The 13,991-nt window shown below is 37.5% G+C and overlaps 1 protein-coding gene across 5 annotated transcripts in view; it reads right to left on the bottom strand.

Moving 5' to 3' along the window:
• Positions 1 to 217: 217 nt before the first annotated feature.
• The window catches only part of HOATZ (HOATZ cilia and flagella associated protein), a 39,303-nt gene continuing 25,529 nt past the window's right edge, over positions 218 to 13,991 (bottom strand). For 3 of the 5 annotated variants that reach the window (XM_005215872.5, XM_005215871.5, XM_024975554.2), the window contains 3 exons: positions 5,541 to 5,600; positions 4,483 to 4,535; positions 219 to 414 (listed from right to left, as the gene is read on the bottom strand). In XM_005215872.5, coding sequence (XP_005215929.1) covers positions 357 to 414; positions 4,483 to 4,535; positions 5,541 to 5,600 — 171 coding nt within the window. In that variant the 3' untranslated portion in view covers positions 219 to 356. The other 2 variants (NM_001077028.2, XM_059874990.1) reach the window with 2 other exon arrangements.

The following is a 13,991-nucleotide window of genomic DNA, read 5'->3' as shown; positions in this document are numbered from 1 at the left end:
TTTTTATGGTGGTCTACAAGTTGAGGCATATAAAGTCCTTGTTTCTTGTTTATCTGATATTCATAATATAGATCAAATATAGCAGTTCTGGAAATACCCTTCAAATGAAAGCAAGTTAAGTTGGAGCTTGAGAATATATAAAATGAGACAGATGATAACTGTGTGGTATCAAATGCAGTGGTTTTCAGTAAGTAAAACAGACACAAGTACTCAATAGCTGGTACTCCTAGAAGCGCTGTATATTTAACTTTTATTTCTTGGTCTAATTTAATTGATTCCGGTGATTCTGATGTAAGAGCTGGTTGTTTCAAAAGTGAAGGTCTAAGTGAGCCATCCTCTCCCAGGTGTCAATCAAATTAGTCCAAGGCTTTGACTTCTTCCTGGTCTTCTTTGTCTGACTCTGAAATCACTTTCCTGTTGGCAGTAACACGGATCAGTTCAGAACTCTGTACAGAACTCTCTAGTTATGAACACAATGTGGCATGAAAACAACTTTTGAGAGTTTCTCCAATAAACATTTACTGTGTTGGATTCTAACTATGGGTTAGATTTTGCAACCGAGTATAAATTTCTTTGTGGGAGGAACAGTCATTCCACTGTGAAGTGACTTGAAAGGTTTGGGAGTGGACCTCCTAAAGTTAGATATACTGTGCTCACCTAAGAGTCAAACTGCTGAGATTTCATCACTGGTGACTGATCTCTTTGGATTACCCAGTATTCCTTCTATTCAGCCCTCTTTTAAAGTGAAAATATTCCTGGGTGGATAAAAAACATAATGCCACTAAAACCTTACTGTGTACACACTTTTTTAGTTCTTTCTTTCTGACGGAATGGGACCTGGAGTATTCTAAGATCTGGTGAAGGAGTGATGGTAAAGGCAGATCTGCTTATGTAGGGAAGTTTTGGGTAGACAAGAAAGGATGGAGGGAGAGGAAAGGGGGTAAAATTAAAATAAAATTAAACTTTAAAATAAATTACAATAAAATCTTAAGATATTTCACAAATTTAAAATTGTTCACAAACTAATGTACAGTATAGAAATAATACTTTCTGAATTAGCTAATGCTGAACAACATGACATTTTTTTTGGCTAAAACTTTTTGTTACATGGAATCCCCTGGTGGTCCAGTGGTTACGACTTGGCATTTTTCACTGCCTGGGTCCGGGTTCAATCCCTGGTTGGGGAATTAACATCCCGAGAGCCACGTGGTGTGGCCAAATTTTTTTTTAGTTTTTTACAAATATTTTCTGAATTCCTACAGGGAGGCAGTGTGTTAGGCATTTTGTGCTAGACCCAATTTCTTTTGGAGCATACAATACAGTCACAGACAAGTAAAAAATAGGTGAAAAGTTAAATAACAACATAGTAGAGAAGAGTTGAATAATTATAAAATAGGGGCACAAAGTAGTGCATGACTAATTGCCAAAAGAACGGTGCAGACACAGATTCTTCTGTGTAAGAAGCTCAGAGGAAGAAAATGTCGCAGTGAAACAGAATGAAATTCAAGGCTTTAGAACAGAGGAGAGAGGCCAAGCAGGTATACAGAAGGAATTAGGTTAGCACTTATATCATTAAGGGAATTATCTGTCCAAGTTGTGGAATAATGTTTTACTCTTAGGTGAATCCACATGGGTAGTAACAGGACTGTTCTGATCATCCCTATAAAAATATGCACAGAAATCTAAGGTACCCGGGGCTTGCCTGGTGGCTCAGACAGTAAAGAATCTGCCTGCAACGCAGGAGACCTGAGTTCTATCCCTGGGTTGGGAAGGTCCTCTGGAGAAGGGAATGGTTACCCACTCCAGTATTCTTGCCTGGAGTATCCCATGGACAGAGGACCCTGGTAGGCTGCTGTCCATAGGATTGCAGAGTAGACACAACTGAAGAGACTTAGCATGCATGCATGCATGCATTGGAGAAGGAAATGGCAACCCACTCCAGTATTCTTGCCTGGAGAATCCCATGGACAGAGGAGCCTGGCGGGCTATAGTCCATGGGGTGGCAAAGAGTCAGACACGACTGAGCAACTAACACTTTTACTTTCTCTGCGGTACCCAGACAGATCTGCTGATACAATTCAAGTAGCAATCTTTATTATTTGAATCAGGTAAATGAAATTTTCACTGAACTAACTTTGCTCCACCCTTATAAATTAAATCAAATCATCTGACTGAAAAGCAAGAAATTAAGTTGCTAAACATTGTGTAGACAATATTAGGTTATTAAGTGACTTTTCCAATTTTTTTTTTCAGAACTTTAAAAAAATCAGGGTAGACATATTCATGTTTTCTTTAATAACATCTGATAACATTAATGGAAGTTGACCTCAGTACCAATAAGATCAGAATAAAAATTCTATTACTTCTTGTTAATCCATGAATGTAGTATGCAAATAAACATCTGTCAAGTTAATGTTGAGTTAGACACATTGGGTTTCAGTCATAATACAAAGATGGAGACATTTTTTATTAGGGATTCTTTAGTCATTAACAGGTGATAGCCAGTTTCCTTTAAACTCTTCTGGACCCTGTGCCTGGTGCTGCTGTAGCAGTATTCTGGGAATAAGGCGATTAACCCTGAACTGTGAGGCTAGCCCTTGCTACATGGACTAAGATTTAGCAATTTTAGGTATGCCTTTGGTTGTATCAGAGTTGAAAATCTAGAAGACATGGTGTTTTGCCAAAAATGAGAGGGCTCAGCGTCGGTGGGAGAGAGGGGAGCTGAGAGGGTGTGAGGGCAGGTGGATACAGTTCCCTGGGGTGAGAAGGGAGGGCAATGGAATGTGTACAGAGGCTCAAGGCTGATCTATTCCCCTGTTTGCATCTACTTATGCTTTTGTATTACACAGATAAGCGAACACACACTTCTATGTAGATGAGAAGAAGAAAGTTTTCTCAAAGCAAGAAATCTCTAAAACGGTGAGCGGGTTTTTATAAAGATTTGAAGTTAGGGAGAAAACTGAGTAAGGAAAAAAGAAGCACTTCTTCCTGGGAAACCAGAAAGGTAATGGAATTTCAGTTGAGCTATTTCAAATCTTAAAAGATGATGCTGTTAAAATGCTGCACTCATTATGCCAGCAAATTTGGAAAACTCAGCAGTGGCCACAGGACTGGAAAAGGTCAGCTTGCATTCCAATCCTAAGGAAGAGCAATGCCAAAGAATGTTCCAATTACTATTCAATTGCACTCATTTCACATGCCAGCAAGATTTTGCTCAAAATCCTTCAAGCTAGGCTTTAGCAGTTCATGAACCAGGAACTTCCAGATGTACAAGTTGGATTTAGAAAAGGCAGAGGAACCAGAGATCAAATTACTAACAAATGCTGGATCATAGAAAAAGCAAGGGAATTAAAAAAAAATCTACTTCTGGTTCATTGGCAATGCTAAAGCCTTTGACTGTGAGGATGACAACAAACTGGAAAATTCTTAAAGAGATGGGAATACCAGACTACCTTACCTGCCTCCTGAGCAATCTGTATACAGGACAAGAAGCAACAGTTAGAACCAGACATGGAACAATGGACTGGTTCAAGACTGGACAGGAGTGCATCAAGGCTGTATATTGTAACCCTGCTTATTTAATTTCTAAGCAGAGTACACCATGCAAAATGCCGGGTTAGATGAATTGCAAGCTGAAATCAGTATTGCTGGGAGAAATATCAACAACCTCAGATATGCAGATGATACCACTTTAATGGCAGAAAGTGAAGAGGAACTAAAGAGCCTTTTGACAAAGGTGAAAGAGGAGAGTGAAAAAGCTGGCTTAAAACCCAACATTCAAAAAACTAAGGTCATGGCATCCAGTCCTATCACTTCATGGCAAATAGATGGGGAAAATGTGGAAACAGTGTCAGATTTCATTTTCTTGGGCTCCAAAATCAATGTGGACAGGGACTGCAGCCACGAAATTAAAAGACGCTTGCTCCTTGGAAGAAAAGCTATGTCAAACCTAGACAGTGTTTAAAAGAGCAGAGACATTACTTTGCCAACAAAGATCCATATAGTCATAGCTATGGTTATCCAGCAGTCACATATGGATGTGAGAGTTGGACCATAAAGATGACTGAGCGCTGAAGAACTGATGCTTTCCAGCTGTGGTGTTGGAGGAGGCTCTTGACAGTCCCTTGAACAGCAAGGAGATCAAACGAGTCAATCCTAAAAGAAACCAACCCTGAATATTTATTAGAAAGACTGATGCTGAAACTGAAGCTCCAATATTTTGGCTACCTGATGCAAAGAACTGACTTACTGGAAAAGACCCTGATGCTGGGAAAAATTGAGGGAGAGGGGAGAAGGGGCCGACAGACGATGTGATAGTTGGATGGTATCACTGACTCAATGCACAGAAGTTTGAGCAAACTCAGGGAAGCAGTGATCGACAGAGAAGCCTGGTGTGCTCCAATTCACAGGGTCATAAAGAGTCGGACACAACTTAGCTACTGAACAGAAAGGTCAGACTATTTTTGACAGAGGTAAACTTACTTTGCTTTGTGTACTTTGCCTTTTGGTTTATGCGGAAGGGAAATCAGTTCTTTCTAAAACAAAACAAACATCAAAAAGGAAAATTTTTACTTCTTGCAATGACTGAAATTTACTTACTTAAGAAAAATCTGAAGTAAAATTATCACAGAGTTTATAATCACTATCTTCCTAAACCTAGAGACTATGGTGTTAGAAATGGTCCAGATTAAGGCATTTGGGGTTCATTCAGGAGAGTGCGTTTGTACATCCATAAGACTATGGGATGCTATTGCTTTTATTGTTTATACTGTTTATTTAGCATTTGTTTTTGTATGATCTAAGCAGGATCAATCATTATAAAACAAATACAGTAAGTCTCCTACATGTGAACCTTCAAGTTGCAAACTTTCAAAGATACAAATGTGTGTTTGCATGTTCAATCAGAAGGTGTGAGTGAAACTGCAGCTTGCCCTCCATCTCCTGTGGCTGACGATCCTTCAGCTCTACCATCTCCCACCTCCTCTCCCTCCTCCAGTCAGTAACTCCAGCCCCTGTAGGCTGTTGTACTATACTACTGTGCTTTTCAAGGTAACTGTACTGTAGGATTAAAAATGCTTAAGTTTTGTTTTTTTAATGTATTGTGTGAAAAGTCTTATAAACCCATTACAGTACTGTATTATATAGCTGATTGTGTTAACTGGGTACCTAGGCTAACTTTGTTGGACTGACAAACAAACTGGACTTACAAACGTGCTCTCAGAATGGAACTTGTCTGTATGTACTAGCAATGAAGTAGCCCATGTTAATATCTGACAGCTTCATAACAGGTGACAGTAAGCCCGGTGATAATAAGCCCAGTGACAACAGCACCATCTCCATGCCAGCAGAGTTGCGCACTCTGGAGATATCTTTGGTTTATCAAGGATTCTCAAATTATCTGATGTCTATGCCCTGCCCCACCTCCAGCATATAGAAGACTCTGGACCATGGGCATCAAGATTTAAAGGATAAAGCTATAAAACCTCTCAGAATTTGCCACCCCCCAAAGATTTATCTTAATGCCTCACTATCAGTCTCACCAAGATCCTTTCTTCTCTTTGTTTTCTTAAGAGTTGGATAATTTCATCTCTCTTTTTAGCCTGTTAAGAAAAAGAAGTGGGTGAGTCTTTTGACTTGATAATAAAGCTTTGTGTAATGGGAGGAGGGATGGGTTTTTGTCCATTTTCCTTCTTGTGTTTTGGGGCAGAAATAAACAGTTGTTTTCCATGATAGATTTATACTTTTCATCTATACAATTCAGTTTTATTCCAGAGGTGCTGCTTTACAAAATAAATTTGATTTCGATCGTAAATGGAGGGAATTTTTCTTGCCCATATAACAATAGCTTTCATTGATTTTATTACATGAACCATGCTAAAAGCTTGATATATGTATTATATCATTATTTTCTTATAATAAGTTAGAAGTTTGACACCAATGTCATCTACTTTATATATGAGGAATGTGAAGAGTACTGAGGTTGAATAATTTACCTAAGCTTTAAAGTGGCAGGATTGGACTTGATACCCGCTCTACTTGACAACAAAACTCAAGGTATCAGTCATTACACTAAATTGCCATTAAAAGGTAGCAAGACACATCAGCCAGCTCAAACAGCATGCCAGCATGTGTTGCGATGGCATGAAGGCTTTCTTGAGCAGCTTGTATACAGAACAGAGCCTCACACCCCATTGCTCCTCTGTCTTAGATATTGAGACATGCATATGCTCAGGTAAGTTTTCTTAAAAGTAAAAAAAAAAAAAAAGTGCAGGCACAAAGATTTACCAAGATATAGACAGTATACAGTGCTTCCCTGGTGGCTTAGGTGGTAAAGAATCCACCTGCCATGCAGGAGACCCAGGTTTGATCCCTGGGTTGGGAATATGCCCTGGAGAAGGAAATGGCAACCCATTCTAGTATTCTTGCCCAGGAAATCCCAAGGACAGAAGAGCTTGATGGACTATAGTCCATAGGGTCATAGAGACTAGCACTTTCACTTCACTTTTTTCAGACTGTATTCAAAGAGACAAATATAGGTACACATTTTTTTCCCCATAGAATCCACATATGTTCACTGTTGGAGATGGCCAGGCAGAAAATTGCATCTGGAATACTTGAGAACAAGAGAAGAAACCTGAGAATCTGACAAATGAAACTCATAGCTTCAAATGGCCAAGTACAGTGAGAGAAGCTTAGATCAAAGCTAGAAGGAAAATAAAACTGAGAATGGACAGATTTGTCAGAGCCAGGTAAAAATTCTAGGTCATCCATTTAAAGGTGTTGCACTGCTTTCTTAGGACTCAGTAACAAAGTATCAAAAATCAGGTGGCTTAAAACAACAGATATTTATTGTCACACAGTTCTGAAGGCTAGAAGGCCAAAATCAAACTGTAGCAGGGCCATGCTCCCTCTGAAACCTATAGGGGAATCCTTCTTTGCCTCTTCCTAGCTTCTGATCATTTGCTGGAAATCTGTGGCATCCCTTGGCTTGCAGCTGTGTAACTCTAATCTCTGCTTTCGTTGTCACATTGCTTTTTCTCCTTGATTCTATTTCCAAATAAGGTCACATTTCGATGGTACTGGGGATTAGGACTTCCACACATCTCTTGTTTCAGTAGGTCACACTTCAATCCGTTGCTAAGAATTGGTCACAAAGAATTGGACACATTTAGCAACTGAACAACACTTCAGTCTATAATAAGCACCTACGATATAATATTACTGTGCAATGGCACCCCACTCCAGTACTCTTGCCTGGAAAATTCCATGGACGGAGGAGCCTGGTAGGCTGCAGTCCATGAGGTCACTAAGAGTCGGACGCGACTGAGCAACTTCACTTTCACTTTTCAAGTTCATGCATTGGAGAAGGAAATGGCAACCCACTCCAGTGTTCTTGCCTTGAGAATCCCAGGGATGGGGGAGCCTAGTGGGCTGCCGTCTATGGGGTCGCACAGAGTCGGACACGACTGAAGTGACTTACAGTTACAGTTACAGTTACAGTTACAGGGGCTGGGCCAAATAAAATACCATTCCTGCCTGCCAGGTGGTGGCAGACTTGTAGAGAAAAGGACTACAGTGAGGTTAGAACAGGATGCAAATAGAGAACTGAAGAGGGACCCTTAATTCAGACAAGGGTGTGTATCTATGGCTGAGACTCAGAGGAGGTGATGTCCAAGATTAGACATGAAAGCATAGTCACCAGATAATAACAGACAGGATGGGGAAGAAAGCATCTAGGCAGAGGAGCTGCTGCTGCTGCTGCTAAGTTGCTTCAGTTGTGTCCGACTGTGCGACCCCAGAGACGGCAGCCCACCAGGCTCCGCCGTCCCTGGGACTCTCCAGGCAAGAACACTGGAGTGGGTTGCCATTTCCTTCTCCAATGCACGAAAGTGAAAAGTGAAAGGGAAGTCGCTCAGTTGTGTCCGACTCTTCGAGACCCCATGGACTGCAGCCCACCAGGCTCCTCCGTCCATGGGATTTTCCAGGCAAGAGTACTGGAGTGGGGTGCCATTGCCTTCTCTGACAGAGGAGACAGGTGTGCAAAGCCCTAGAAGCTGTGTATTGCTAAGTAATTCCTCAAGGTGGTTCTTCAGTCCAGATACAAGAGAAGCTGCAAAATTTAGGCAGACTGCACCCAGATGTGGAAGGGAGGAGGGGTGCTGGGCCTGAGTAATCAGCGGGGCACATTGCTGCTTTGGCTCTGCTTCATTCCATTCAAGTCGTATTAATCTTGCTTTCTAAGAACCTACAAAGTTTTAGTTTTATTTATTTTGGGGCAAGATTTCTATTTTTCACTTGAATTTAAGGCATCATATATCACAGGTATTGAAAGAAGAAAAGGCATCATATATGACAGATAATAAAAGAAAAAAATTCAGAGTCCTTCAAAAACTAAGCTAATTTTTTCAGCTATACATATATATGTATCTATTCTTTTTCATATTCTTTTCCCATTTAGGTTACTATAGAATATTGAGCACTGTGCTATTATCTATTATCCCTGTGCTATTATCTATTCCCTTGCTTGCACACTTAACATGCTTAGTCGCTCAGTTGTGTCCCACTCTTTGAGACCCTATGGACTGCAGCCCACCAGGCTCCTCTGTCCGTGGGATTTCCCAGGCAAGAATACTGGAGTGGGGTGCCATTTCCTCCAGGGGATCATCCCCATTCAGGGATTGAACCCTCATCTCCCTCGTCCTTTACCACTGCGCCACCTGGGAAGCCCTTGCTAGTTATCTATTTTAAGTGTGCATATGTCATTCCCAAACACCTTTCCCCTTTGGTAACCATAAGTTTTATTTTCTAAGTCTGTGAGTCTGTTTCTGACAAACTAAGATAATTTAAAAGTGTCTGTCAATTTGCTAAGGATTGAATAAAATAGCATTTATAGAAAAAGACCTGGGATACTTTCAATGTAGGTATTAGGTGGCACTAGTGATAAAGAATCCACTGGCCAATGCAGGGGAGGTGAGAGATGTGGGTTCGATCCCTGGGTCAGGAAGATCCCCTGGAGTAGGAAATGATACACCACTCCAGTATTCTTGCCTGGAAAATTCCATGGACAGAGGAGCCTGGCAGGCTACATTCCAGGGGGCTGAAAAGAGTCAGACATGACTGAATGACTGAGCACATTCAATATTAACTTTCTTTTCTAACTTTTCCATTACACATGTAATCAGTGGGAATTAAATGCTCCCATACTGTGATTACATAGCACTTTATACTTTTATTACAGTATTGATCTTACTTTGCCTGCTTTATCTCATAGCTGCTACCATGTCTCTTTCAAAGTCTTACTCATCCTTTTATCCTTCCTTCAAGCTTAGCAGTGCCTTGTCAATGATACTCAATGAATTTCTGCTGAATTGATTGAGTCATGAAATATGAATGAATGAAACCATTACATTGTCTAATACACAATTACTAGTCTAAGCAAAAAAAAAGTCTTAGAGATTGAAATTAAACAGTAGGAAGTTTAGTTCTTAAAATCCCCTATAAACAAAACTAATATGATTATTTTCTGTGTAATAGAAAATATTGGTTAGTCACAGGCAAGATATTAATATATTGTCATAATGCTTCTAGTATAAACGGTCAAATATTTAGTTATAAGATTCTAAATAATAGTAAGGTAAAATTCATTCATTTAAATTTTGATTTCATGTCCTTTTTAATTATAATAGATTTTAATATCTAATCAGTTTTATAATATAATATGCACCAGAAACAAAGTTTTCAAATATGATTTGATTTTTGCTTCCTGGATACGTTTCCTGGGAATAAATAACAAAACTATTGTAGGCAACTGTGTCATCAGAACAAAAACATTTCCAACTACTCTAAGAACTCTCAGCCAGGATAATTAAATAAATTCAGTGGTAAGAGAAAATTCTTACAGTTTACCGTATTAGTTGGAATAAATAATTTACTTGTTAATTTCATAACAAAAGAATTCTCATTTCTAACCACAGTGCTTTTGTTGTGCTCATAAATGGAATTTTATAAGGCTTTTAAATCATTTAATTTATTAATTCTTAAAATGATAGCATGAGGGGGTCAGAATTTATATTTACAATCTTTTTTCTTTTTTTCAGGTTTGTTGCAATATAACTGACATACAACACTGTATAAGTTCAAGGTGTACAGCAGAATTACTTGACATATATATTGTGATATGATTACCACATAAGTTTAGTTACTATCCATCACCTTATATAATTACAAATTTTTTCCTTTTGATGAAAGCTTTTAGATTGACTCACTTAGCAACTTTCAAATACATCAATACAGTATTTTTTTTAACTATAGCCATAATGTTGTATATTACATCCCCAGGACTTTATATCTTATATTCATAATATTTTAATACTGGATGTTTTCTTATAATCTAAAGTTTAGTTATATTACTTATATTTATATACTACTCCTGAGAAAATAAAGTACAGAATAAAAAGTAAATTTTAGGAAATTAGGATTTGACAATATATAAATTTAATATCTCATAGAAGGTTAATGAATTTTAGTGTCACTTCAAGAATTAAGTTGCTGAGTTCCTATTTTTGGCTTTTCAGAGCCAAACAGTTTGGGTGGCAACATATATTAGTTGCCAAACACATTTGGGTGTGAATCCCAATTCTGTGTGATTTTAATATCTTAACTAATCATCCTTCTAACTATAATCACTATCCCATTTGGTTAGAGGTTTGTGACTTTGGGTAAATCAAAGAACCATTTCTCTGGGTATTGATTTCTTATCTGTAAGGAAAGGTGTGATAACTGGAGATAATCAAACATTGCTTAACAATGCATGGCATATAGTGGATATTTATTAAATGGCAGCTATTATTAGTATGGAAAAACATTTTTCAATGCTTTTAAAATGTGAAAAGTGGGAAAAAGAGGGGAAGGAGGTGTACCGCCTTCTGTGTACAGGCATGAAAGATTCCTGATGATTGAACCTCAGGTGAGTTAGTGAATAGTGCTGGAAGGAAGAAGGGAGAAACAAGAAGGGACATCTAAGGTATTACTTATCTTTTATGCAGTAGAAATCCCACTGTTACAAAGTCTCCAGTATATTATAAACTTGCTTCTTAGTTAAATTTCAGTTATAAAGAAGATCTTAATAAGCACTAAACTCTAAAAGAAAAATCCTTTCTTCTCAAGAACTTGTTCTCATATGAAGAATGCATTTCTTCCTTTTACTATGCTTAAACATTTTGACTGAAACATTCATCAAAGATAGCATATGGCAGTGCTTATCTCACTGATTACCTATCTACATTACCAAAAGAAATTTTCTCTAGACTATCATTGTGTAAGAGTCTAATTACTGAATTTAATCTTAAGAATATCTTAGGAGAGTACTGAACTGGTTCCAATTCAATATGCTCTTTGCTTAGTTACCTGGCAACCATCCCAATGCTTAGAGAATCCAGAAACTCTTGAAATCAGTGTGGGGTAGTACTTAAGCACTTTGGCTACATCGTCATATGGGTCCAGGTTCAAACTGTCTTTACTATATTTTAACTGTGTGACCTTGAAAAAGTCACTTACAGGTTTCTGCTTCAGTTTCCTCATCTGCAATAAGGGTAATTATAATGCTTCTCAGACAGAGCTTTTCTGATGATTAAATAAGAATGTGAGTAAAGAACTTAGTGTGTATATGTTATGTAGTTAGTTCTCAAAAATATTACTATTCTCTGGTGAAAGGAGCAGATAGTCGGAAAAGGAAAAAACATGAAGAAAATAGGCTTAGGAAGCACTGGGGGAAATATATTCACTCAAATACAGATTTAAAAAAACACTTATTCTTTCCATTGACTATCAATGCAATATGACACAAACATCAAAGTATGTGAAAAAAAAGACATAGAGGAAAATTATATTTATATAAATCCATTGCTGACTCTAAAATCTTAACATAAGTTTAAAACTTTAAAACATGTAAAAATTTTAGAAGAACCCTAAGGGAGCTCCAAAATAAACAATCTAAGGATTTAAAAATAATACATCAAAGGGAGAAAGGCAACTAGGGAAGCAGCTTAATGATCATGATACAAAAAACACACTCACTGATGAAAAGAGGATATCAGTTCACCCGATTAAAAATAAATGGAGACACGGAGGCTGGAATGAGCATAAAGTTTCTTAATAACCCTGGCCTGACAGGGTCAAGATGTGTGTTTTGGGGAATAGAGGTACATAGGTGGGATAGTTGAATGGCGTCACGCTGAGGACCTTGACATAAAGATAGCTCTGTTTAAATTTACTTAGCAGAAGACAGGAACTATGTTTCTGACCTCAATATTACTAAGTTGGAAATAAAAAACAGATAAGACTTCATAGATTTGGAAATTAAAAGGCATACTTTTAAATAATTCATGAGACAAATTATAAATCGAAATAAAAATTTAAAAATACTTAAAATGGAGTAATAATGAAAACCCTATATAGCTTGTGAGTTGTAGCTAAAATAGTACTTTGAGGAATATTTACAACTGTAAATACTAGTATTAGAAAAGAGATAAGGTAGAAAATTAAGAAACAAAGTGAGAAGGGAAGGAAGTTAGAATGAAAATAAGAACTAATTCAAAACTGAAGGGAGAAATAATTAAAATCAAGAACTGATAACATAGGAAACAAAAATACTTTACAGAGGATAATAAAACCAAATGTTGTTTTTAGAAAAGACTATTAAAACAGATAATCCTTTGGTATAATTACTGACAAAAAAAGATATGAATGATTAGAAATGAAAAGCAGTAATAACTAGAGCTACAGCAGAGATTACAAAGATGATTAAAACCACTGTGAATCCTTATATCAATAAATTTGAAAATGTAGATGAAATGCATGATTAAAAAAAAAATTACCCAAATCATCCCACCCTCTCCCTCTCCCACAGAGTCCAAAAGACTGTTCTATATATCAGTGTCTCTTTTGCTGTCTCGTATACAGGGTTATTGTTACCATCTTTCTAAATTCCATATATATGCGTTAGTATACTGTATTGGTGTTTTTCTTTCTGGTGTACTTCACTCTGTATAATAGGCTCCAGTTTCATCCACCTCATTAGAACTGATTCAAATGTATTCTTTTTAATGGCTGAGTAATACTCCATTGTGTATATGTACCACAGCTTTCTTATCCATTCATCTGCTGATGGACATCTAGGTTGCTTCCATGTCTGGCTATTATAAACAGTGCTGCGATAAACATTGGGGTACACATGTCTCTTTCAATTCTAGGATGATTTGGGAGAATGGCATTGAAACATGTATAATATCATATATGAAACGAGTCACCAGTCCAGGTTCGATGCACGATACTGGATGCTTGGGGCTGGTGCACTGGGACGACCCAGAGGGATGGTATGGGGAGGGAGGAGGAAGGAGGGTTCAGGATGGGGAACACATGTATACCTGTGGCAGATTCATTTTGATATATGGCAAAACCAATACAATATTGTAAAGTTAAATAAAATAAAATTTAAAAAAATTACCAAATTATTTCAAGGTAAAAAAGCCTTATTTACTCAAAAACAAAACAACCCAATTAAACCTATAGTACATATGCATATTAAGGTCATAGTTACCATTTCAAGTAATTATTTTAGTCAATATTTAGCTGATAATTTGGGTTTGCCTTGGATTGAGTTGGGTCTGCTTGCTGTACTGCCGACCATTTCTAATAGCCTTGGCTTTTTCTTCTACACTAGAGTCTCTTTCTAAGTTTCCAAGAACTGTTGCAAAGGGTGTATATAGTTGGAATATAGTAATATTCTTTTCTTACTTGGCTTTTGACAGGGTTCTGATTGAGAACCACTGATCCAGACCTTCAGAATTATCATTACATTTACCTCTTAATCTGTATTTGTAGAGAGAGGCATTAAGATAAATTTAATTATATTTTATTTATCTGTGATATTTAAATTAACTTTGCCCACACAGTTTGCTCCATATTGAAATTTCAAAATATATCTTTGGTGG

This window comes from Bos taurus, chromosome 15, assembly GCF_002263795.3.
Source record: "Bos taurus isolate L1 Dominette 01449 registration number 42190680 breed Hereford chromosome 15, ARS-UCD2.0, whole genome shotgun sequence".
Lineage (NCBI taxonomy): Eukaryota > Metazoa > Chordata > Mammalia > Artiodactyla > Bovidae > Bos > Bos taurus.
The sequence above is the reverse complement of the archived record's forward strand: the minus strand, read 5'-3'. Positions and strand labels throughout refer to the sequence as shown.